The 24,433-nt window shown below is 37.9% G+C and overlaps 1 protein-coding gene across 6 annotated transcripts in view; it reads left to right on the top strand.

The window, feature by feature from the left end:
- The window catches only part of asap1b (ArfGAP with SH3 domain, ankyrin repeat and PH domain 1b), a 152,349-nt gene that overhangs the window by 91,294 nt on the left and 36,622 nt on the right, over window positions 1-24,433 (top strand). For all 6 annotated transcript variants that reach the window (XM_015354450.2, XM_069191061.1, XM_006634314.3 and 3 more), the window contains 8 exons: window positions 2,257-2,342; window positions 7,972-8,047; window positions 8,961-9,047; window positions 13,320-13,420; window positions 16,160-16,229; window positions 18,812-18,899; window positions 19,282-19,330; window positions 22,701-22,864. In XM_015354450.2, the coding sequence (XP_015209936.1) occupies window positions 2,257-2,342; window positions 7,972-8,047; window positions 8,961-9,047; window positions 13,320-13,420; window positions 16,160-16,229; window positions 18,812-18,899; window positions 19,282-19,330; window positions 22,701-22,864 (721 nt within the window). The remainder of the gene's footprint in view (window positions 1-2,256; window positions 2,343-7,971; window positions 8,048-8,960; window positions 9,048-13,319; window positions 13,421-16,159; window positions 16,230-18,811; window positions 18,900-19,281; window positions 19,331-22,700; window positions 22,865-24,433) is intronic.

The raw sequence follows: 24,433 nt of genomic DNA, 5'->3' as shown, positions 1-24,433 counted from the left end.
CGCCCCACTGTAATGAAAAGGACAATAAAACTGTCAGGAAGTCTGTAAACTCATCTCCAGCCTGTCATTCCCCATGCTGCTGAAGGAGATCCAGGAATGTTCATTACAACACAAAAATGACCTCACTGAGATGTGAATGCTGGGTATTCGGGATTTGGGCAGGGGGCAGAGAGAAAGGCTCACTTGCTAGCTAGATCCCCTCTCACAATCTTTGCCTGTTGTGCTGGTAATTTGAAAAATGTGGTAAACATCATCCTGGTTTCACTCCACTCTGCTCTTCCTTCATCTAAGGCGCAGTCGGCCAGACCACATCGCAAAAAAGCAATCGTCGAGACTCCACTATGCAATACATAATATTATGTATTACTGTAGTTACAATTATGTTTTAAAGTGCTCCGAATGTCTGGTACACAGCACCACCATTCTACAAAGTGCACATGAAATCTAAAGAAGCTGGAATGTAGTAAGATACAGGCTGATGACACAGTAGAGTCTCATGGGATAAAAATTGAAATGACTGGGGAAACTGTTTGTGAGGGCTTGTGGGTACGAAAAGATGAGCAAATGACATACTGTAGTGCGGATGATGCTTCTTTCTGAACAGCCCCACTGGCAGGGCTGTTTTGAGGTATAAGCGGGAGCTGCTGGGGTTGATGCCCCTGCTGAGCAGCCCCAGGCTCGCAAGAAGGGTTTCAAAGTCAGTTTCCTTTGAAAGCCTCCAGTCAAAAGGATCTGATCCAACACTGGATTAATGTTCAGGTCACCAGCTGCAAGACTGCTTGACAGTCTGCAGAACTGCTTTTCTCTAAAGAATACAGTAGATGAGTAAAGAAATTCCTTTCTTACTGTGCTTTGCCCAGCAAAACCAAAGTCATTTACTGTAGGATGCGGTGATGTGGGAATATTGATCACAAGCCATTTTGAAGACGCATTTTCCTAGAGGAGGAATAGTAGGAAACACACAAACTCGCACACACACTATGAATGAGGACAGTGGATTCTCCAGTTAAAACTCAAAACTCAATATCTGGAGTATATAGGCCATCTGTTAAAGCAACAGTATGCATGTGCCTGTGGTGTACTCTTCCACACAAGTCTTTTTATCACCTCACGTGTTGTTCTACAATGGTAATTCTGCGAGAAATGGCACAGAATGATTTTTCTGTGTAGTAATGGTTTTTGGAGTTGGCTCTGAGTTTAATCGGAGTATATAAAGAAGACTGAGTGTAAATCTATAAGAGAATTTTGCTTTCCTTCAAACACCCCAGAGAAAAGGTAATACAGTGCATAATACATAATAAAGGTAATACAAGACCCAAACGGGTCTTGTGCTTTTGCTTTTAGTCACCATCTGATGACTGAAGATGTTATGAAGATATAGACTTCAGGGTAGTTTCTATTTTGGTTTTAATTTTACAAGTTGTTTGTGATTTGTTTGAAGAGTTGTCCTTACACATCCTTCATTATCATGCTGAGTGAAGTTCTTTTTTTCCCCCCAGATTCCAGGTGTGTAAATATACATGTCAACAGCAGCTTTGCAGTGACTAAAGCTGAAAAGTAATTTGGTTACGTCTTCTTGTGGATGCCTTGCTGAAAACATACTGTAGCATTAAGGGTGTTCCTTGAGTGACCCAGCATATAAGGGACTCTCTACAAGCTGAGGCGCTTTGTTTGAGCTCTGTGATCCATGTCAAGGATGCGAGCCTGGGTTACGTCACTAGCTGACTGTGACTAGAATTCCACAGAAGATGTTGTCGATTGGCTGACAAGGGGGTGGTTTAGATTCATGGAGCAGGCTCTCACCACCTGGTAACACAGTGATCCATTGACACACTGTTACAAAACCCATCGAAAACCCACGCAAACCCGGTGACAACATACAAACTCCACACAGATAACAGCCCAGGTCTGGAATTTAACCCAGGGCCCCAGTGCAGCAAGGCAGCAATGATAACCACTGCACCACCATACCACTCTCTTAAGATTTTTTATATTTCTGAAATTCACATAAAGTTAAGATCTGGTGGAATGATATTAGGAAATAAAGTATATTCGAAATTGTGTCTTTGTATGAACGCTTTTCAGCAGTCAAATATGGTTTTCATTGCTGAAATGGATTTTAAGGATTCACTCACAAGAGCTTGATCACAATAGATTCTCCTGGATGTTCATTTTACTTTATTTTAAAGTTTGATAAGGCTCGGTTTACCTAATGTTCAGGTAAGTCATGATGTGCTTTTTCTCTTTCTCCAATAGTATCTGATAAAAGTGAATGAAATCAAGACAAAGAAGGGAGTGGATCTTCTTCAAAACCTAATCAAGTATTACCATGCGCAATGCAAGTAAGTAAACATGTTTTCCTTGAGCAGTCTATTATTCTCTTTGGTCTGCTGAACTAATAGGATAATTTAGAGAAAAGTCTTCTCGTCTTAGTATTGTGTGATGCCATTTTTTCCAGCTCTTCATTTTCGTCTAAAATTTCTGTTCCTTTGTTTCTGTAGGGCCATCCATATTGCACAATATTACCTATATGTTATTGCATGCATTTGGTAGATGTTGATTTAAGTATACCTGAAGGATTTGAATATGCAATCTCTTATCAACCCATTGAAATCAACTCCGGAGATGTGCTGTCCATGATTTTTTGCTTTTACTTAGGTTCTTCTTTCCCCCCTCAAAAAATGAAATGCTTTGATTGTGTCCTGTGTTTCCCTGTGTAATTTAGATATTTGACTTTCCTAGTCTGGGTTTTTGTGGTTCCCTAGTGTCATTTTCCATGGTTACTTACTGTTCTGTCTAAATGAGCTTATGAAAAGAGTTGTGAAAGCTGAAAATGAGGAAATTGCACAGCGGAGGAAATGAATTTGAGATTGTTAAGAGAGTCGGAGTCCCTTGCAACCTTAAGCCCATATGCAGCTAAAATGAGCTTAAACAGTAGAGGTCATAGCAGGTTTTAGACTTTACAGTCCTCGTATGTCACATTTCATATTGCATTTTGCAGAATACAGTATGTTTAAAGGGACAGTTTACTATTATGTGGTCAAAATACAGAGTATTTGGCAATCAACTTTATTTAATACGGTTGGATGTTGAGGAAATTGTTCTTATGTTTTACAGTGACTCTGGTACCCAATTGCTCATCCTTCCAGGCAATTGGCATTTTCAGATTGTCTTCGATTTTGTTTTACAAAGCAGCGACGAGGGGAAGTCAGAACATTGAAAAGTGTGAAGTCAGCCCTGGTAGCTCCAGTCAGGCAAGGAGAAAAGAGCAAGCCAGGGTGGGAGTCATTTACAGAGAGCAGTGCCACTAACAACAGGTTCAGTGCAGCATAGCTCTGAATCAGCTGTCATTAAATTACCTGGGAGCTTGCCTGCGTTTTCCAGCTGTCATATCCAATTAATTATGTTTTAATTAGGAACACATGAGTACTGGAGAGACCTGCAGCCCTCACTGTCATATGCTTGGTGAGGCAGAAGTTCTGCGCTGCAGTGTGAGCTTTAACAGCGCTGAGTGATGTATACTCTTGAGGGACGTTTATAACTCAGTTTGAACTTTGCAAGGGAATGGGGAACAAATTTGATATGGGCGTTTAACCAAAGATTGTTTCTCATTGCATTTCAGTATAAGGAAAAATGCATTAATTGTTCCTAATTTGTGTGGCTGCTACTTTTAATCAGACATGTATTATGAGGGTTAAGACTCAATTACCTTGCATTGTGAAGATAATTTACAATCATGCTGTAGGTTTTCCAGGTGAAGTCTGACCAGCTGAGTTCTGATTTCTGCTGATAGCTGGCTTCACCACATGGGTGATAAAATCACTCATGGTAGATTGCAGTGTGCAGTTTTGGTGTGACTTGTTAATTAGTCTGAAGGAGGAGAAGCCTTATAGTAAGAATTTCAGTCTGCAAGAGAGGGAACATTTACAATAGATGAAAGCCTTGTTTGCATTTAATGCTTTCCAAAACGCAAACATAAAACACATTTTTTTCTATGTGCTTATTTAATGTCTCACTATAGTTTGTGAGTTGATTTGCAAAGATTCATGATGCTGTTTTAACTATTTCTCTGTGCTATTATTTAATATGTGGAGAACAAGCATCTTAGTTTTAATTTCATTATGTCTGTGGTGTCTAATAGCCAGCATTCACTGTAATTCACAGCAGTGTTATAGCCTTATAGCCTGATCATGCCAAATATGTGGAGTTAAGCAAGGTTGGGTCTAGTCAGTACTAGGATGGGAGACATCTAAGAACAGCCAGGTTGTTGCTACTGTAAGAGCAGGAGTTGCCAGTATTGTGGGTGGCATGGTGGCACAGTGGTTAGCATTGGTGCCTCGCAGTGCTGGGCTCTGATTTCAGTTTCAGACCCGGGGTGACCCAGAATTCTTCAGCCTGGAGACGTTCATACAAAGTTTAATGCTTAGAAAATGATGCATACCCATTTTGTAATTCCACAAGTCACAATGGGAGACAATGGGAAGGGTCTGATTTATTTATACTAGGCACTGTAGATTAAAAGTGCTTTGGGATCCTTTGTAATGAAAAGCACTGTACAAGTGCAAGGAATGATAATCATTATTATTACCTCTACTGCTTCACCTGCCCTAATTCAGTCTAAATTAACTCATGTATTCACTTTTTATTCCCAGTTATTTTAAAGATATAACATAATGAAGTTATTATGTTGGCTGTGCAGTCCTAATTAACGTCTGAATTATAATAAGTATAAAAGTTCATTTTAACCTTTTCAAGCTCCAGTCCACCATCTGTTAAAAATACCAGGCTAAATTACCTTGGTATTTAATGAGAGAGTGCTGTGCATATTGACAAGGCTAGGAGCCAAACAATTAATGTACTGTACTGTATTTTACAGGAAGGTGCAGTCAAAATGTTGATGTAAACAGTATTTAAGAACATAGTGAAATGGTAAAAAATTCTGTAACACTTACCTGTAATCCAGGTGGGGGCTGACACGTTTAAATAGCATTTCACGGTTTTTCACCTACTCTTTAATTAACATTAGGAGTGATGGGACTATTGAATCGTCAAAATCAGGTCCTAAAATATTTAGTTTATTCTTGAGCTGTTCAAGCTAGTTAACACATGGTTTCTGTAATTATTGATAGTGTAAGGCACTCAAGGGTTCTGAGAATATAGAGATTAAAGTAACAGCAGGTTCTATTGTAGTGTATTGTAATTGTTTTGTTAATTATTTGATGCCTTTGATATTGTGAAAACAGGAGAACATCTTGATAATAAATGTTTTTTTTTATTTAGCTCTGTTCAAAAGCCAGCCTCATAAATACACTTAAAAATTCTGTTTTATATATACACTGTATGGCATATATCCATTTTCCTTGAGTCCCAGTTTTGTAGACTAAGCATAAATGCACAGACAGCACATTAAGACATCGCTTTGCCTATTATCCTTAAATGACAGCTTTCAGCTTTCACTACCACACTGCTGTGAAGTAGTAATGGGAGAGAACAAAAAAAAAGGTTGAAAATTGCTTCATTTTAGATAAGGAAAGCCCTGTTCTTTAAATAACGGCAATTTGGTGCCTTTGTTAAAACAGAATATCTTTTTAATTTACTTATCAATAAAACATTAATCCTTGGGCTCAAGATGTTTTTAAAATTAACATGGGCCTCGTCAACTTTGATAGTTGCTTTAAATGACTGGAAAATTGTCTGAAATTGACTCGACGCTGAGCTGCTGAGAATTATGTTGGTCATTACTCTGGCCACGTCTGCCTAATAAGGAACATAGGGAGCTTTTCATTTTTTACAAATATCAGTTTATCTGTCTAACGGGTAGTGCAAATTGATGTTTTGGGGTTAGAGAGAAGTGCTAGACATGGTATGTATGCAAAGGAACACGTACAAATTGAATATAACTGAGGAGGACTGCAGGGCTGTTTTTGTTGACCTTTCAGTGTGAAATTAACCTCTTCTCGTTCCATAAATGTTGTGGGTTACGTCTCATCTAGACTGCCCAACTGTTCTTGGAGCTGGCTGTTAAATTTCAAATATATAGTAACTGTTTCTCTTTGGGATTCATAGCATCTCCTCAATAATATTGTTTTTGGTATTTTGTAATTATTTAAGTCTTTTGCTCTTTATTTCTTAAATACGTTCCTAACTTGTGGTTTTCAGTCGTAACAACTAGTCCTAGTATTTGATGATAATTGTACCCGATAATTACACACATCACTCCAGGATCTTCTGTCATGCCTTAACCTTAAACAAATTAGCATGTGTGCTACATGCAGTTACATTACATGGCAAGTACAGTACTTCTGGATACTGAAAGGTCTTAAACAAAATGGACAGTTTTGATCTATATCATCTATATAGCCCTTAGATGATAAGATTGGTGGAATGGAGGAGTCCTTGAATCATGGGGAACCAGACTCTTGAAATTCACACCTCAGCAGTGCATCAGGGAGACGCAGAAAGTCCCAGTTAGAACTTTACAATTGAAGTAGTGTTTATTGAATGGAAACCTAATCCACTTCTTTAAAAATAAGTATGCGGCGACAGTTGTGCTTTCTGGGAATATTACTATACTCTATGTTCTTTTCACTGTAAGATTATATAGCCCTTAGATGATTGCCTGCTGCCTTTGACTTTATTCTGGTTTTCTGGAATAGGAACTGTTATCTTGCACAGTGAATAATATGAAGCAATTATGTGGAGTCATAATGTGATGATCAGTCTTGCGTATAAAGAATTGCCATTTTTAATATGCTCAGGACATTGTTAAAAAAATAGGGTTTCGAAAGCAGCTGCGTTGCTGGCAAACACTACTTTGACCAGGCAGAACTGTGGCATGAAACCCCTGTCATCTTGCTGAAGTTAGGAAAAGGAACTAGTATTGTTTGTGGCACTAAACACAAGTGAGACAGGAGAAATATCCCCAAGGCTTGTGTCAGTTTGTGTGAGGCATAAAGGGAGTGTGTTGGCCCTTTTTTATTCTCAGGCTACAAAAATGTTCTTGTCCTCTGTCTGGGGACAGCATCTGCAGGGAGGAAGTTTTACTGAATAAAAAAGTTTCACCAGTTCAAAAGGAATGTAGCCTCTGACTTTTTGAAAATAACTCTTCATTGAAGAAGACAAAGGGCGGATTCTCAAGTGGAGCTTGAATCTGTTGCCAGTGGGTTGCGTTTGAAACAGCCCAAGAGGGAGATAAGGGGAGAGGACGTTTGTGTTTGAAGAAAGGCTCTGGAGGAAGAGAGAACGTACAATATGAAAGGTTACAGACAAGAGGACAACTTTTGGCCCACCTCATCCAGCCATTTCTTTCATGAAGCCAAAGTGTTGGCTTCAGTATTGCCTTGAAAGTATTGAGAGAAGCAAAGGCACAGTTCTGCCACAGACAGTCCAGCTGAGAAGCTACTGAAGTTATAGAATTAGGTCAATGGAACCCACAGTGAAATTCCTTTCTCTTGTCTTATTTTTGAAAGTAATGTCTGTCTCCGCTCATTGAGCACTTCATAATTTAACAACTGCCGTTCAGACTGTAAGGTTGAAGTTACAGACTGGCTTGAGAAACCTGATGAAGGTTTTCAGCCAACTGGTCCATTACAGAAGACATTGAACTCTTAAAAAACTATTAAACCTCTTCTAAATTTTATTGTAAAGACTGTAGACTGACAGGTTTGTGAGAATTTGTATTAGAACAAGGTGCTGTTCAGCACATGACTGCACAAGTAAAATGCTGAAAGCAATCATTTTGGTATTCATACCCCTACAATATTGTGTGTTTTAAGTGAGCAGGAATGGATTACTTCAAGAACAGCCCTGTTTTGAGATAAAATGATACTTAGCTTGTCAGTGATGTATCACTTGGAATATGGCATATTATAGTTTTCCCAAGCCATTGAAAAGAAAGTTCCCTCTTCAGGAGACATGTAGACATAAACTGATTTAATTGTGGATTTGACTTTTCATTTTTTATCTTTTCAGCTTTTTCCAAGATGGCTTGAAAACTGCAGACAAATTGAAACAGTACATAGAAAAGCTTGCTGCTGATCTGTACAATGTAAGTGCCAGAACACAAAGAGGCTTTTATCGTGATGCTGTATAACAGTGGTACTTATTTTTATTTTTTCCAGGTTATTATGCTTTAACCTTTTTTAAAAGATCTGCAAGTATGTTAAACCTCTCAAATAATTTAAATATTGCCAAATGTCTTCTAAAACAGAAAAGTTTCTTGCCCTTATAGAGTTAGATGAGATATTTTAGGAGATATTTTACAGCCTTTTTTAAAAAAAGGAAAAGTAGGTAAGACATAAATAAAGAAATTTGTCAGAGAAGAAAACAACAGTCCCTATCTGGCTCAATGAGTAAAAGCAGTAAATGGCAAACCATAATGTCAAGACTAGAGTTTGGGTTTAGTCTGTTAGTCTGACGAGGATTCTTCAAGTGATGTCTGACAATTGACTGAACACTGTCAGGACTGGGAAAATGTGTGATTGCTAGGCTGTCCTTAGCTTGTTGCCCTAAAGCAAATGCCTGTGATTTACATGGTGCTTGTGGGCTTGCAGTTTTGTTAAGAGAACGGATCCATTAAATTAACAGTGCTGGTTAGATCTCTGGAATTGTAACTAGAAGGTTGTGAGTTCAAATCAGTTCAGTTATGGGTGTGGGGCACTGTTGTTGTACCCTTGAGCACGGTACTGTACATCACTCAGAGTGCTCCAGAAAAATGTCCAGCTATATAAACGGATTTTCTCCTGGTTGTCATTGTAAAAGAAAATTTGTTCTCAATTATAAGAGTAAGAGTGTTGGTATTTTAAAGCCTATGAGTCTTGAGCTGAACAGTTTTTTAGATTTACTGTATTTCTACTGACTCTTTTTTTACACAGACATTAGAATAGCCTCTGGGGACCTGTCCCATGCACTAAGTGCTGGCTGAGAATCATTGATATTCTGCAACTGTTTCTGCCATTTAGATAAAGCAAACACAAGATGAAGAAAAGAAGCAGCTGACGGCTCTCCGAGACTTGATTAAGTCCTCTCTGCAGCTGGACCAGAAGGAGGTAGGCCCAGAAATGGGATTGAGCCAACTCAAAACCTGTCCCATCATGTTTAATTTACATGCGCGAAGACACTGCAGTCACAGCAAAAAACAGTCTATGAATGAGAAAGCTCATCTCTGCTGTATTTTCCTTCTGTTTTTTATTTACTTTTGGAGTTTGTGACATGGAACAGAACGGATGGCTTGAAATGGGAATGGACCCTTGCATTGATAACTCTACGTCTGAATGCTTTCCCTGAAAAAAGTCTTAATGGCAAAGCATTTGGAAATGCATGAGGAAGTAGCAAAGTACAATACATTTCATAATATATTTTTATTTTAATTGCAAAGTCTACTGCAAAGTACACTGCCTGAAATTGGCTTGACAGCCAAGCAATAATAAATACTGCAGGTAAACTTGTTTGGTGCAGTGGAGCAGAACGTTTGCAGTTCTGCCTTTAGAGTTGCCAGTGCTGTACCATGCTGGTAGCCAGTGTGAACTAGGCCTTGCTGGTAACCAGTGTTGTGCCTCACTGACTGCTCAGTGTAATGCCAATTAGACTAAAGCTAGAAATGGCAACATATCTTCGTCAATTTGGTTACTTCCAGTTTAGCACCCTTATCTCCAGACTGGCTGCAACACTGATGCACTGATAGTATGTTTTATGTCAGTCGTTATGTTCTACTTACTGTACCTATTCAATATGTGAATATTCAGATACTCAAAATCTACTTATTATCTACAGAATGACTGAGCCTTATTGAGTGGCATGAAGGACAACATAGGATGTCCTGCTTTTGTTTTGTTTCACTGTATTCTTGTGTCAGTTAGGTTGAAGTAATAAAGTAATAATTTATTCCTAAAGCTTGTATCACCCTATTAAGCTGGAGATAAACAATACATAAACATGGATTATGTCAGAGAGACAGCGTTTTTTCTGTTATGGTGTTCACTGTAAGAAGACCTTGCTGTCACAGCAGATGATGCATTTTTCTCACAATGGACCTGGCCACCATCTTAGCTTGGTACAGTACTGCACCGAGGAGAGAGCTTAATTTTGCTCTCAGGCATGTAGTCCTGTCCCTGAATTGTTAAGAAGCCTGAATGAAGACATTTCAAAACCCATGCATGGTCTTACTGGAAACTCTTTTACAAGTTTTTTTTTTTAATTCTTCTTAAACAACTTTCTAAACTGTAATGTCAATACAGGTACAGTATGTCCTTTTCAGATGTCCTACAGTAGATATTGACTACTCCAATTAAGTCATTTATATAAATCCGATGTAAAGTACTTTAAAGCATTATAAAACCTCCCTGTTACATTTTTAATGGGACAACAACATTTTGTAAAATGTTAATCAATAACGGAATAGGACAGCGATTAAATGTACCCTTGTATGTTAAGTGCTTCCTCACAGCAGTAACTCTTTTAGCAAATTGTGCACAAAATAAGAAAATGCATAGAGAAAACGTTTGTGTGTAACAAATGCACAAATAACTAAAGTTTCATATCATATTAGAATTTTATTACAAAGTGGAAGCAAACACCACATTGAGTTATTGTTTATTTCTCACTCTTAATTATTTCACAATATGTTATTTATGCTTGAATGCTTATGACATGTAAGAGTTTGTGTGAACATGCTGCATTTTTTCTTTATGTACAGTGTGCAATTTAGTGTTTGAAAAATATAGTGAATGTCATGGCTAAAGAAGTAAAGGTGCAAAACAACAGGTTTGGATTTCAGCTGTACCATCTGGTATCCATTCTGGTGGCGGTAGTGGCCAGACACCAATGGGGTTAGGTGGCATACAGTCAGCTGGGGTATCCTTTGTCCACATTGTACAAGTGAAATCAGGGGCTAACCAGTCTTGGGAAGAGTCACTAGGGAGATGGTTCTCTAATCAAGTTACCCCTAAAGTCCAAATGGTCCTCTCCGTTGTGCACTGCAGAAGGCGGTTACTGGCCAGAGTTTGTTCAGTTCTTCAAGGTCCTTGCTGGAGGAAAGTGATGAGTCAAGTTAAATAATAACTGCCAATTCCATAGTGGTGTAGAAATGAGAGGAAAATAACTGGTAACAATATTTTTTCACTGTGGAAATGTGGGGAAATCAGTTCTGGGCCATTTGTTAGGCTGTTTTGTGATTATATCCAGATTCACCGTCATGTACTATAAATTGAAAACATTTGAACTACAGAACACAGGTTCTGTAGTTCAAACATTTGATAGGAATGTTTGTCTATGAAATTAATGCAAATCCAGAAGATACAGTATGGTGGTTTAACTCTTAACATGCTAGAAACTGTGAATTTGTGCAGGAAAACCACAAAGTGGAGGAAAATAACGCATAATATGACTGAATCACAACAACCCTTTCTACTGTGTTTGTGAATTGTTTTTCCTGTTGCTGTTCATAATGGTAACGATTTATTGCATCTTGCTTGTATGTTACTCTGTTGTTACCACACATGTCTTTGTTGTGAAAAAGTGCAGCTTATATTAAGAGCCATTTTTTCTTTCTCTGTCCTGCACCTTTGTTTTGTTGTTATGCTTTTCTGAGTTTGGTCCAAAACTGCTGGAGGGTTTCATGCTTTGTTTCGACCAGTGGATTCTGGTTCGTTTCGAACTTGGACCGTACTGCTGAGAACGGGAGAGGTCTCGTGTTATCGCAATATGTGAATGCGTGCAATTCCTTATTGCATGACTCTTTGAAATCTAACCTGGGGCTTCTTTCACACTGTGCTTCTCTTTCCCTAATGCCTGTCCTGACTGAAGTCCAGGAGAGTAAGTTGTTGTTGCATTTTGCATGTTCTGAGTGTGATGAGTGCATAGTTCTGTCTCTTCTGTCAGAGCAAAAATGGAAGCCAAGTGGCTCTTGCACAAAAACAAATGGGAACTGGCAAGTAAGTTATGGGTCTACACTACTTTTGACAAATCAACACAGCTTTTGACACGTGTGTGTTCCACTCGCGTGGCATTTTTTACATAGCGGGTTGCATCTCTGAAGCGTAGCTCTGATCTGCTGCCTATTATCAAAGTAACACAAGTACAGTTTTTGTTGTCAACAATATAGCACTTATATTGAGAAAACTGTAGAACCAAGAAACATATTCAATATCGTTCCAACATATTATCCTGTTTAAATAATAAAATTTTATTTAACTTATTTTATTAAATGTAATACTCATACAGAAATATCGGTAGATGAAATGGCATTCCTGACTGACTATTTTATGGTGATGTCCTTTTTTTTAAGGACTTGTAGCAAGTTTTACCTTGTCCATGTTTGAAATTAAACTTTCCACTGAAAGCACACAGGATCCAATGAGACTCGATCATTGTTTACTAGGCACAGGGTCTAATCAGCCAGTCAAGCACTTCAGCCACAGGGTTTTGACAGACAGCTCAAAGAAAACAGTAGCTAATGGCCTAATGCTAATCTGCACTCTTCCAAGCTACCTATAATTTTCTTGGGGTAGGGGACCATCAGGATGTGATAGGGTTGGCATATTGAAAAGATAAATATCTGCATTGCATTATATACAGTATCTAATTTATGAGAAAAAATTTACTTGATGCATAAACATGACACAGGGCGTCATGACCTGATTCGCTGCACATGCTGCCAGTGTAAATTGGAGCATTACTGACAACCAAATACTAATAAATACACAACAACCATAGATCAGACTTTTATTGCTGTACAGTGTCAGAGTAATGGAATTTAGTCACCAGGTTTCTTTGGATTTGAACAAATGTCAAAACAGATTAAAACACTGTTTCCATGTCATATTTCTTGTTTCCAGCTGATGTTGACTTTGTTACTGTACATTTCCAAGTCCCTGTGTTTTTAAGGATTTGAAAATTTTGGATTGCATAAGTCTTTTAAGAGCTTGTGGGACTTTAGTTTGTACTGTAGGTTCTTAGTCCACCTTATGACATTGCTTAAACTTAATCTTAATTTAAAAAAAGTTGGGCTTTCTAGACCCAAGTGTCCATTGTTTGATTGTAAAAGTTCTTCAGCTTACTTGACAAATTGTATAAGGGGGACACAACAGTTCCAACATTTTTTTTCTGTTTGAGCTAAAATGTGCAACATTTTACATTGATTTACTTCAAAAAATAATTAAAGAATATGTTGTTGTTTCCTTAAGTGTTTGTAAAACCACTGGTAATGTAAGTGTGAGATGTGTTTAGTGCTGTGAATGTCATGAAGATAAGTGCTCACATAAAGTTTGTTTTTTAATTGTTAAGTGTTTTTAATATCGACTTTTGTGTTTGTTGTAACACAGGACTCTCAAAGCAAACAGGGAGGATACAGTATGCACCAACTTCAGGGCAATAAGGAGTTTGGCAGTGAGAAGAAAGGATATCTTTTAAAAAAAAGTGATGGGTATGTTTGAGTTTTTTGTAATTTCCAAATAATCCGCAACACAGAATGAGTTGTGTGAAAATTAAGCAGCTTAGGCATCACTAGTTCCTTATTGATTACTACCAAAACAGAGCATTCATACTGTATGTCATAAGTGCTGTTTTGTAATTTCAGTGTCCCAACTTGTAGAACACCATGTAAAGTGTAACTGTGTCTCTTGCCTTTCATTTCTCTTAAAGTAGAGGTTTCTTATAAATAACTTTTGCTGTACTTGGATTTTATTTTGGTTGAAAGTTTGCATTTTATTTCCAAAGTCTATGAGGTTTTTAAAAGAGAGATCACTTTATTGGCCATATACAGTTTCTTGTATTAGGAATTTGTCTTTTCACATACCCCAACTTGCTCTCCATGTGACACACAGACAGGGAGAGAAGGTGAGGTCAGTGTGCAGGGTCAGCCATTTATACGGCACCCCTGGAGCAGTTGGGGTTAAGGGCCTTGCTTAGGGGCCCAAAGGAGTAGGATTCCTCTGCCAGCCGTGGGATATGAATCGGCAACCTTCCAGCCACAGGCGCAAATCCTAAGCCACAGAGCCACCACACCTCCCCGATATAAATACACTTAAGCTTAGTTGTTAGTTATGAAATAACTTCCACTTAGTTGTGAAATACTTTGGGTGACTAAACTAATTAGGAATCCAAACAGAACCCCTTTAGCTTCACTAGTTTGACTCATGATTTAGTTTAATTCTCTAGTTTGACTGCACATGAGAGCATTCTCAATAGGACAGAAACATGAGCAAAAACTTGTTGTATACAAAGTGAAAGTACACTGAAAGCAAGTCAGACTCACACATTTAGTCTGAACAAGAAATAGGTTTATATAGAATGTGCAAGGCTGCAGGTGTAGGCTAGTTAAAGATGATCTGCAAGATGTCCTATTTAATTCTGGTTACACTTACACAATCTATAATGAGAGATGTATCAGCTCTGGGCATCTGCTTTTGTGTCTTGGATACATCTCAACTGAAAACATTCAACCATGGTTTATGTAAGCCTCCAAATGAAAGTTAGCCCAACTTGTTCATTTGGTTTCATCCAGCTGCTTCTTGAGGTTTATCAGCCTGTGAGCTTCAGCAACATGGTTGGGCAGTTGACTGTGGGTTGTCTGGCTAGTAACAAAGTATTACATTGCAGGCTGTGGTCTGTTTCCTGCAGTGTCTCGCAAATGATCTTGTATTCTAACACTGTGCTAGAACAGTGGCGGCACTGCTGATGTATCCTTGATTTTTAGGAGCTGTGCCACACCTTGCAGTGCCAGAGTATTGTTCCATTGCTGATCCTGGCACAGCATGGCGTTGCCCTGAGAGGCAGTGTCTGTGAGGCCATCACCTCACAAGGACAAACATGTAGGTTAATAGATGGCTCTGCAAAAAGATTGTTTTTTAAATACAGCACTTATAAAGTCACAAGGAGATGACAGCATGCAAAAGCAATCAATTACTGCTACTAGAAGCACAAGCAAGCCATCAATATCTTGTTTATTAAGAAGGAAATGTGTTCTGGTGTGGGAGACGAAAATATCAATTTTCAGTAGCAGGTTTACATTACAGGTTTAACATGTTCTTCTGTAAATTCCTTAGATTTAACAAAGTTTAAAATCATTTAAGCTGAGACAGTTCTGAGATGGTAGTTGTTACCTTTAAGTAGGGAGCTGCGTCAGCATGCGTAGGCTGCTAAGGAACAAGTAAATGTTTATTCCATTCTAAAAAGAGAAGAAAAGAAACATTTCGGCTGTTGAGGCTGCACAGCCTCAAAGAAACATTGGGTTTCTTTTCTTCTCTTTTCAGCATGGAATAAACCTTTACTTGTTCTGTAGTTAGCTTTATATGTATGATACCATTCCTGCTGTCCACATGTTTTAAGGGAAGTATCCTGGTGTGACTTTATCACTCTAAGTGATATATACCATGTTGACGTGGTGTGGATCTTTCTGTGGAAACATGGTATGGATGACCTAAGGTGTGTGTGGAGTGTGTTGTAATGTCCTCTGTGGAGGATAGATTTTGGGCTAACATTATTGACATGATGCAGAAATGTGTTATGGGTTATTCTGTGACCTGTTATAGATGACTTCAGAGTACGTGTGATCAGTCTCATGAAGCTTGTTGTGGGCGAATCATTTGACATTTCTTCAGAAATGTCAACCTGGGCTGTGGGACTTGGTGTGATATATTTCAGAATGGCACAACAACAGTTACAGAAATGTCAGAATAGCTTACTGCTAGACTGATTTTTTTACACGCTTGTTAAATCATGAAGTTTCTGTTATGATTTTATGGAAATTGTTATTCTCATCTTTAACTGTATGTGCAATAACATTTGTTGTCTTTAATTAAATATACATTTATTGAATTATGCCGTCACGTAACTGAAAAATCATTTAACAACACTCAGCTATCAGGCTGGAGAGTGCCTCCACAGCTGTCAACTTTGAACACTGCAGCAGAACAGCAAAATGTTTGAATTATAAAAGTTATTTTAGAACCGGGGCTCATATTGCTGCCTCTCAGCACTGGGGCCCTGGGTTCAATTTGTGGGGTGCTATCTATGTAGAGATGATATGTTTTCCCTGTGTTTGCATGGGTTTTCTCCGGGTGCTACAGGTGATTTAGAAAATCGATGGATGGATTTTAGATCTGACCTGATACTCAGCATGGCACATTTCCTCTAACAATCTGGGTTTATTTTTCACTTGCAGGTTGAGAAAGGTTTGGCAGAGAAGAAAATGCTCTGTGAAGAACGGTATTCTGACAATTTCACATGCAACAGTAAGTTTTATGGAAGAGCTATATTTCTGTGTAGCTTTATTTTTGCCTGATGAAGTCTAGGTGAGTTAGTGAAAGGAGGCTGAATACTGGGCTCAGTCTAGTCCTAAGTGAACATCACTGATTCACTCTAACATTGATATTGAGGTTAAATGGGTATTAATTGAAAAGCAAAAAATTCTGCATGTTGTATTAGAATAAACATTTTTAATATCTGATAGTTAATGTTATCATTAATAACATTGGGTGTCGAGTAAGCATTTAATTTCTTTCATTACTTTCCACTTTGACTTTGGAGATACATGCAGTAAAATATACTTCTGAATACAGTCAGAAAAGTAAGGTACTGAGGAGTTACACACATTTAAATTCTTTATTTGCAGTTGCCTATGTGCCTTTTTTTACTTTACTTTTTACTTTCCCTACATTTTAAATTAATTTTCTCCTTTGTCTTGCATTGTTATGATTCCTTGTATGTAAAAGGCACAACACCTGTACAGGGAGTGGATTACCTAGTGTGTGATAATAAAAAACGTTTTGTTTGCTGTTAAAAAAGTAGAAGTTGCAGTTATATAGGTTAGGTGCAGGTTTCTTCAAAAGAGATAATTAGACATAAGTGAACACATGCTCAGATGCGTTTCAGTAGCAAGATTCAGGCTGTGTGAGTGGCCATGGGCATCTGGGTTATGCAGCTCCCAGCTGAGGAAAGTAAGGAACTGAGACGTTACACACATTTTAATTCACTATTCTGTGCAATCTGAGGAAGATGGAAGTCAGAACAGTTGTTGGTTTGTAGTTTTTTTTTACTGACATGTATGACTAATCCTGCGCATGTGGCTTCTTGGAATATTTCACTGTGTGGCTGCTGTGACAGAAGAGAACACATCAAGAAAGAAATTTTAGTGTTGTAAAAAATTTTAGTTTTTTACAACAGCATGAAATAAACATTAAGACCTACTGTGTGAGCTTTTACTTAGCTCTTGCAAACTATAAAAATGTTAACAGGATTTAGCGATCACAAAAAAACATTGTAGCGAGAGCATTGCTGACTTCTGTCTTTTTTTCTGTGGTGGTACCTAGGCCAGTATCACTGCATTGAATATACACATTATGACAGCAGCATAAAGGGGTTTGTGCTCATAGCTGACACTTGCTGTTGCAGAAAAATGATGCGATTAGGCCCAAGCAGGGTGTAAGGATGTGTCGAACAAGAGGCGGAAATGTGAGGGCGCAGGCAATCTTCAAATCAGGGTACAGATGTATCGGAATGCTTTGAGCTTTAACAAGCCCCAGGGTGTCTGAATTTCTTTAATCCTTTTCTGCACCTCTGCCAGTTTGGCATAGAGTGCTTTAGTGAATAACCATTAATTTGTTGCTGATATTCATCTCTTTTTTTTTTCTATGTACAGTCATAATAGCGCAACAAGACCACAGATAAAGCTGTCGGCTTTGCATAAACATTTGTAATTACAGACGCTCTCTTACACATGGGTTGATTACGGTCTTGCATTTGGATCACAGAGCTTGTTTGTGACTTGTTCTCTCTAGGGTGTCGGTCACATGACCTGCTGCTGCCCTCTTATTAGGCGCCGAATCTAATTAGAAGCTGCTGTTGCAAATTGAAAGAATGCGTCTGAAAGTTCTCCACCTTACAGTGGCTTTTTTTTACTTTCCCTCCATTTTCATTTTGGTTCTCCTTCGTTGTCTTGCATCATTATGAATGCTTTTACGTAAAAGTCACGACAGTATTACGTGGAGTGATTGCCTATTGTGTGATCCTATTAAAAATGTTTTGTGTTTGCTCTTAAGAAAGAAGTTGAAGTTACATACTGTACAGTAGGTTAGGCACAGTAGGGTTTCTTCAGCAGTGTTGATGAGAAATACTGTAAGTAAACGCACTCCCAGGTACGTTTCAGTAGCAGGATTCAGGCTGTGTGCAGGTGTCAAGAGCTTTCTACGGTATACCTGTTCACGAGAGACAGAGGCAATGTCACTGCAGGGTGTTGTCACACATTCTCACATTCTCATGTGGGAAAAAATCAGGAAAGATTTTTTCATTTTTGGTAGCAGCAGAAGTAAAAGGGATCAAACAAGTTCGATCATGTTTAAATCTTCAACCCTCAGTTGTATTAAAACTACTGTGCTGCACCAAGTATATTAGTCTTGTGCTTTAGAAACACCTGTATTGAGATTAAAAATTAATGTGATTTTGATTAAAAACATATTATTTAGCAATTTGACCTCCCAAATGTGATTAAAATCTGGCTTTTGTGTGTTTGATTACCAACACCACAGCCATAGGTTTTAAAGACAACACAGCATCTAATGTATTAGACATTTTTTGGGGTTTACACCAAAATAGAAACTCATCAATATTTTATGAATAGTCAGAATAGAAGTTAGTAAATCATTGTTTCATTTCTTGAGGTGCATTTTTCTTACAGTACAGACTTCTGTAATGTTGGAAGAATGTGCGTGTTGCATTAAAACTTTGGTGTTCAGTGTACATACAGTATGCTTGATAAGCTTTTATTTTGTTTCCTTTATTTAAACATCCCTAACGTTGCATTTTCTTCTCTTTTCAGTCCAATAGGCAGCCTGTCAAATTGAATCTACTCACCTGTCAAGTTAAGCCGAGTGGAGAAGACAAAAAATGTTTTGATCTTATATCTCGTAAGTTTGGTTGCAGCATAATGTAGTGTGCTGAACAGCAGACATCACAAAGACCTAAATTCTCTCCAGTGCCTTTCTTTGATTTGCAGATTCAAATAGCTCTTGGTACAACAGTGGCAACTTTGTTTTCAAAATGTCAGGAGCGAATAATTGCTTTTGCAAATATATGCTGTCTGTTCTGACCTTTGAATAAGAGGCATTATGTACAGATGTAGAAAGTTAAAACAAGCAAAAACAAATGGAATGTTCCCCAGAGTTGGGTTTTGGTTACAGAGTGCTTACGCAGCCAAGAAAACCTTTCATGCTGATTCTTTTGAAACTTTGGCAGCTGAGATAATGTTTCCCTGTCATTACTTTTCTAATTGTTTTATTCTCTTTACAGATAACCGAACATATCACTTCCAGGCAGAGGACGAACAAGAATTTGTAATGTAAGGAAAAAAAGGATCTTGCTTACAATTAATGTTTTGTATATTCCCAGAACATTTTTTGTATCTGACAGAAAAGCCAAGCAGACAATATCAAGCGCATCTTGTACAGAACCTTTAGTGTTTAAAGAACTTTTAGTGGTTTTGGCTGCTCTTAATAGTATTTGCATCAAAATAAATCAGACCCATCCACACTTCAAGTACTCTATGTGTCTGACAGCACAATGAATCCAGTCTGAAACTGTTGCTGAAGCTAAGAAACAAACATCAAATAGTTCATCCTGTTTTTTTACAAATGTAGCGTGTCATGAAGAGTAATATAAGTAAAGTGCCAAACAATGAACAGGCCATTTTTTAATGTGTTGTTTGTACATAGGTCCAGTCATCACATTTCTGGTTCTTGTGTAATGACAGGCAATGCATACATATATTTTGCTTATTGTTTTTTTTTTATTCCCAGTAATTGCTCCCTACAAGAAGGGGAAAAAAGCCCAATTAAATGTGAACTGTGAAAAAACTGTGGTACAGAAAACTGTGAACCCCCTGGCTAAGTCATGAATACTGAGCAGAGAACAGAGATCTGTGCCACCTGCGCAAATGACAGCATGCTGTTTTGAAAAGTGGGAGGCAAGAAAGACATCACAGTGATCCAGATCATGGAAATTTTGGCTATTAATCATGCTGTTAAATATTTTTAAAATTTGGGTTACATTTCCACTGATTTAAGATTTTTGTACCGTGTACATAAACTAATTTGTTCCAGCCTTTTAAAAGTAATACACATCAGACAGTTATCCCTATGTGAACAGGTGTTTTTTGTCCCTAAATGGATTCCAATCCCTAAGCTAACCTCTAAACCCCTCAAACGTCTGTAAGACAGGCAGGCACCCTTTGGCAGGCATTGCTTTGGAAATAAATTAGAAACTGATGTTTATACAGAAACTGCAGACAGTAGTGGTAGGAGTAAGTTGCTGAACACTTTATCAGCATTAGAAAACAAGGGGCCTTTGATCCTCAACTTTCATAATCACAGAGTTCAACATTTTTGCACTTTGGTATAATATTTTATTTTTTTCACTGAGCTTTTGAAGCTGAAAAAAGACCTGTGTACTGTATTATCATTTCCTAACACAGGTTCACACTTTATCATTCTTTTCTTATTTTTAGTCCAGTGAGGCTACACTCGAATTGGCATTTGTTGAATTTTGACACATTCAGTAATTCAGATGGTACTGTTTAGAAATCAAATAAGAAAACAAAATTGAGAAATCTGTTTTTTGCATCATGTTACTACAGGGACTCTTATGAGCAGTAATAAGGCTTTGGGTTAGGTTTTGTTCAAAAGTCAGCAGAGCTTAATGGTAAAAAAAGTATCATGGTTGAATCAAATAGGCTCTTCTTACTTGTATCTGTTCTTATGTTCTTAAAAGCACAACCTTGATTTATCCTGTAATCTGACAATTTGGCTGTCAATCCAGGCTGTTCCAGAAAGCAACCAGGAGTCCCCATTTCGCTTTAAGATCTGGTTAAGTGCCACTTTCTCTGCACTAGGCAGAAAAATGTGCAATTTAACCAGGACTTACAGTGCCTGCTCTTACAAACCTTGTCGTGGCATATTTAATGGCCATGACTTTAATGGCTTTAAGTATTCAGTATTTGAAGAAGTACATCTACTATAACACTGTGCCTCTGCTCACCATTTTGGGCCATTGATGTGGGAAGTCTGGTCTAGTGAGTAGAGTGTCACCTAGTGGTTCACAAACACAGCAGCCTGGTTTCCCATCCCAGTATTGACTAGGACATGACTTGCTTAGCTTCAAGATTAACTACAGGGTGGTTACACTGCTGTCAGTTATACTTTGAAAGTATACATTATACTTATAAAAGGATGGGCATCAAAGAAATGTTTTGCATTGTAGGGGGTTTTGGGAAGGCTTGTGCTTTCATCATAATCACCTCCTGTCTTCAACAGAAGCGCTTCTGTAATCACCTCACCTCCCTGGCTGTTTACAGCGGGGAACAAATATTGATCTGTTGGGTGTCCGTGTTGACACAGCACTTCCGAAAACAAATTAGTTTCTCAGCAAGTCAGGGTTTTCACTGCAGGTCACATCAAATAACACAAGAAAGTGGTAAAGTTTATAAGCATTTAAAAACATGCATCTTCCTCTGTGTTTGAGGTTTGGATCATCATTTTGAAGGATATAAGTTTTCGGGATAGTTTTGTACGTTGAAACAACATTTGACTATGAACACAAGTGTTCTGAGGCATCTTTAACAAGTAGAGCTTAAAAAAGTTTTTTTTAATATTTAGGATTAGCTTTTTAACATCAAAGTAAGACTTACTGTATGTATGTATGTACTGTAACTACTAGGTATGTGGGTTTATACATTTATATGTTTCTACATTTATACTTTGAAATATAAAGCTCTACCATAAAAACATAATTTAGGTCCATCTAGATATTTTTTCAGTTGCTCATTGATGCTATGATCTCACCCAACCATTTCGTGAGAGAAGCCTAGAGTATCAGATTCTACCACGTGGCTTGTCAGCTAGTTCTATACTCTCACAACTGTTTGCGTCAGTAAGTGACTCTTCTTCTGATCCAGCATGTTTTGAAGCATCTTTAATGTTGTAAGAGACCTACTGTACGGAGTCAGAGCAAAATGCAAAATAAACAGCTGATTGATTAACAGCTATCACTTTAAATGGAGGAAGCAGTTTAAATATGACCATTTCTCCTTGGACAATTTACTTATCTTTAGAAGGGATTTTGTTACAGTATGTTGTGCATAGCAAACCTTAAATCTTACCATGCCTGAGTATTTTTTTAGCTAATTTGTTATGCTGCATTGTTCAATTCTTCTAAACAGACAGAAATTGAATATAATGTTCTTAAAAAGGTGAGCAAATGTGTCTTCATTATGTCATCTGCTCTAAAGTAAAGCCTCTGACCAAGAGCCCTTATAGTTCTTTTAGGAACCTTAGGAAAGCTCTAACGTGCAATAAAAGGGATATTTATAATTTAATAACACAAAATGGGCATAGAATGTGCACAAACATCAATTAAATGTTTCTGTGAGCAGAAGTACTTTTGTAGAAAGTTCTCAAAGCCATCTGCTCTGAAGCACCATGTCTAATTGAATTGAAGACAGCCATTGTCTAAAGTTACAGACCATGACAGAAATGGAGGAATTTGGTTTGGAGACTGATATGTTTCTAAATCATTTATACCACTTTCCAATTTTGCAAGTTTATTTTCATTAAATAAATGAATATTAAAAAAATAACAAGATTTAAACATGTTGATGAAGCTGTCAGGCCCAGATCATGCAGACTGACCTTTTTCTTTGTTGGTGTTCCCTGTAGCTGGATATCAGTGTTAACCAACAGTAAGGAAGAGGCTTTGAACATGGCATTTCGTGGGGAGCAGAGCACAGGGGAGAACAGTTTGGAGGATCTCACCAAAGCCATCATTGATGACGTGCTACGAATGCCTGGCAATGAGATCTGCTGTGACTGCGGAGCACCAGGTGGGGAGGCCTGTGATTTGAGGTCTGGTGTCAAGGAAGCTTGTTTTTCCCAGCTCACCCCACGATTTCTGTGATATCGGCTTGTTTCCATCTGTGAAAAAGGTTCCATCCCTTTCTGTTGAGATGTGTACCTCTGTGAGCCATGCTATAAGTCTTATCATATGGCGTGTTCAGTTTCTTCTTCAGGTTTATGTGATTGACATACAGAAACTAAGGTCTATTAATTCTGTTTGGACGTTCCCTTACCTCAGATCCTAAGACCGCTGTTGCTTTGAATTTCTATAAGAAAAGACTGGAAGCAAGTTTGCTGTGTTCAAGAGTCTGGCTACTATTTTAAGATTCGCATGATGGTTTTCTTTTCAGCATGGGATGAACTTCAGTGCGTTTATTTTGCATGTCACGTTGAATTCTGGTTGCCTAGCTGATCTCAAGAATCGACCAACTTTCAGGCTTTTTTCCAGATACTATGTATAAAGAAAGGAAAACTGAGCTTGTGATCTTGCTGACCACTCCTGTTTCCAGACATTTGTCCTTCACTGGTTCTTAGCTGCGTTTCTAAGGATCCATATCGCGGGCAGAAAAATTGCTGTGAAAATGAGCTTTGTTTAATCGTCATTTGTGGGACGACAACAACAACAGCCTCTTCTCAGCTGATATGATAAAACCATTTGTTATGTTCATTTTCTCATTCTCAGCACCTGTAGAAAAAAGCCTAATGGTGGAAAAAATCCTGTCTCGTTGATAGTCATGACTAGAGTGCAACATAGGCCATAAGCTAAACAATTAAGATTGTAAAAGCAGATTTAAAAAAAATTAAATTAGAAGGTAAAAACAAGCTGACATGCTCAAACGTTAGCATTGTTTGCATAGCTTGAATCATAGTAACTGTGGATTCAGACAAAAAATCAATATTGGCAAACTGTGTTAGCAGTGGAAAAGCACCTAAATTTAATTTTTCAGACTATTAAAATTGGCTATAGAGTTCATCCAGTGGTAATTCTTGACAAAAACCACCACACTTCAGAGCTACCAAGAAAGAACAGTGTTGTAATTTTTCTGGTATTGGTTCAGTCTTTGCTACCCATTTAACATTTTCTCTTTATTTTTAAAATGCACAACAACACTATACACAGATGTATACATGTGGTCTTACCCTGATGCTGCAGGAAATAGAGGTGCACTAATCTTCTAACTGTAGGTTCCACAAAAAGTACTATATCTGAGATTTGGAGCGATCTTGAATATACCCCTGAATATTCCAGCAGTAGATAATAGACGTGAACTTTATTGCTCCAGTTTCAGAAGAAAGTCAGGAAAACCACCTGTCTGTGCTGCAAAGGTTAAAATCTGATGCATGTTCTGCGACTCTGTAACATACAAAAGTACTGCATGTAGCAGTCTTGAAATGCAGTCCCAGTGCACTGTTATTGTAGCAATAGTAGCAAAGTAAATTGTCAAATATTTGCACAATACACAATTTCCAGGATATCACAAATTGAACAGGGCTAAAGACGACCTTTTAGGGGGAAAAAGATAAAAAAAATGTATTTTATGAATTTACATAGATGA

The sequence above is a fragment of the Lepisosteus oculatus genome, chromosome 6 (assembly GCF_040954835.1).
Source record: "Lepisosteus oculatus isolate fLepOcu1 chromosome 6, fLepOcu1.hap2, whole genome shotgun sequence".
Lineage (NCBI taxonomy): Eukaryota > Metazoa > Chordata > Actinopteri > Semionotiformes > Lepisosteidae > Lepisosteus > Lepisosteus oculatus.
This window is presented reverse-complemented; position numbering and strand designations above follow the sequence as displayed.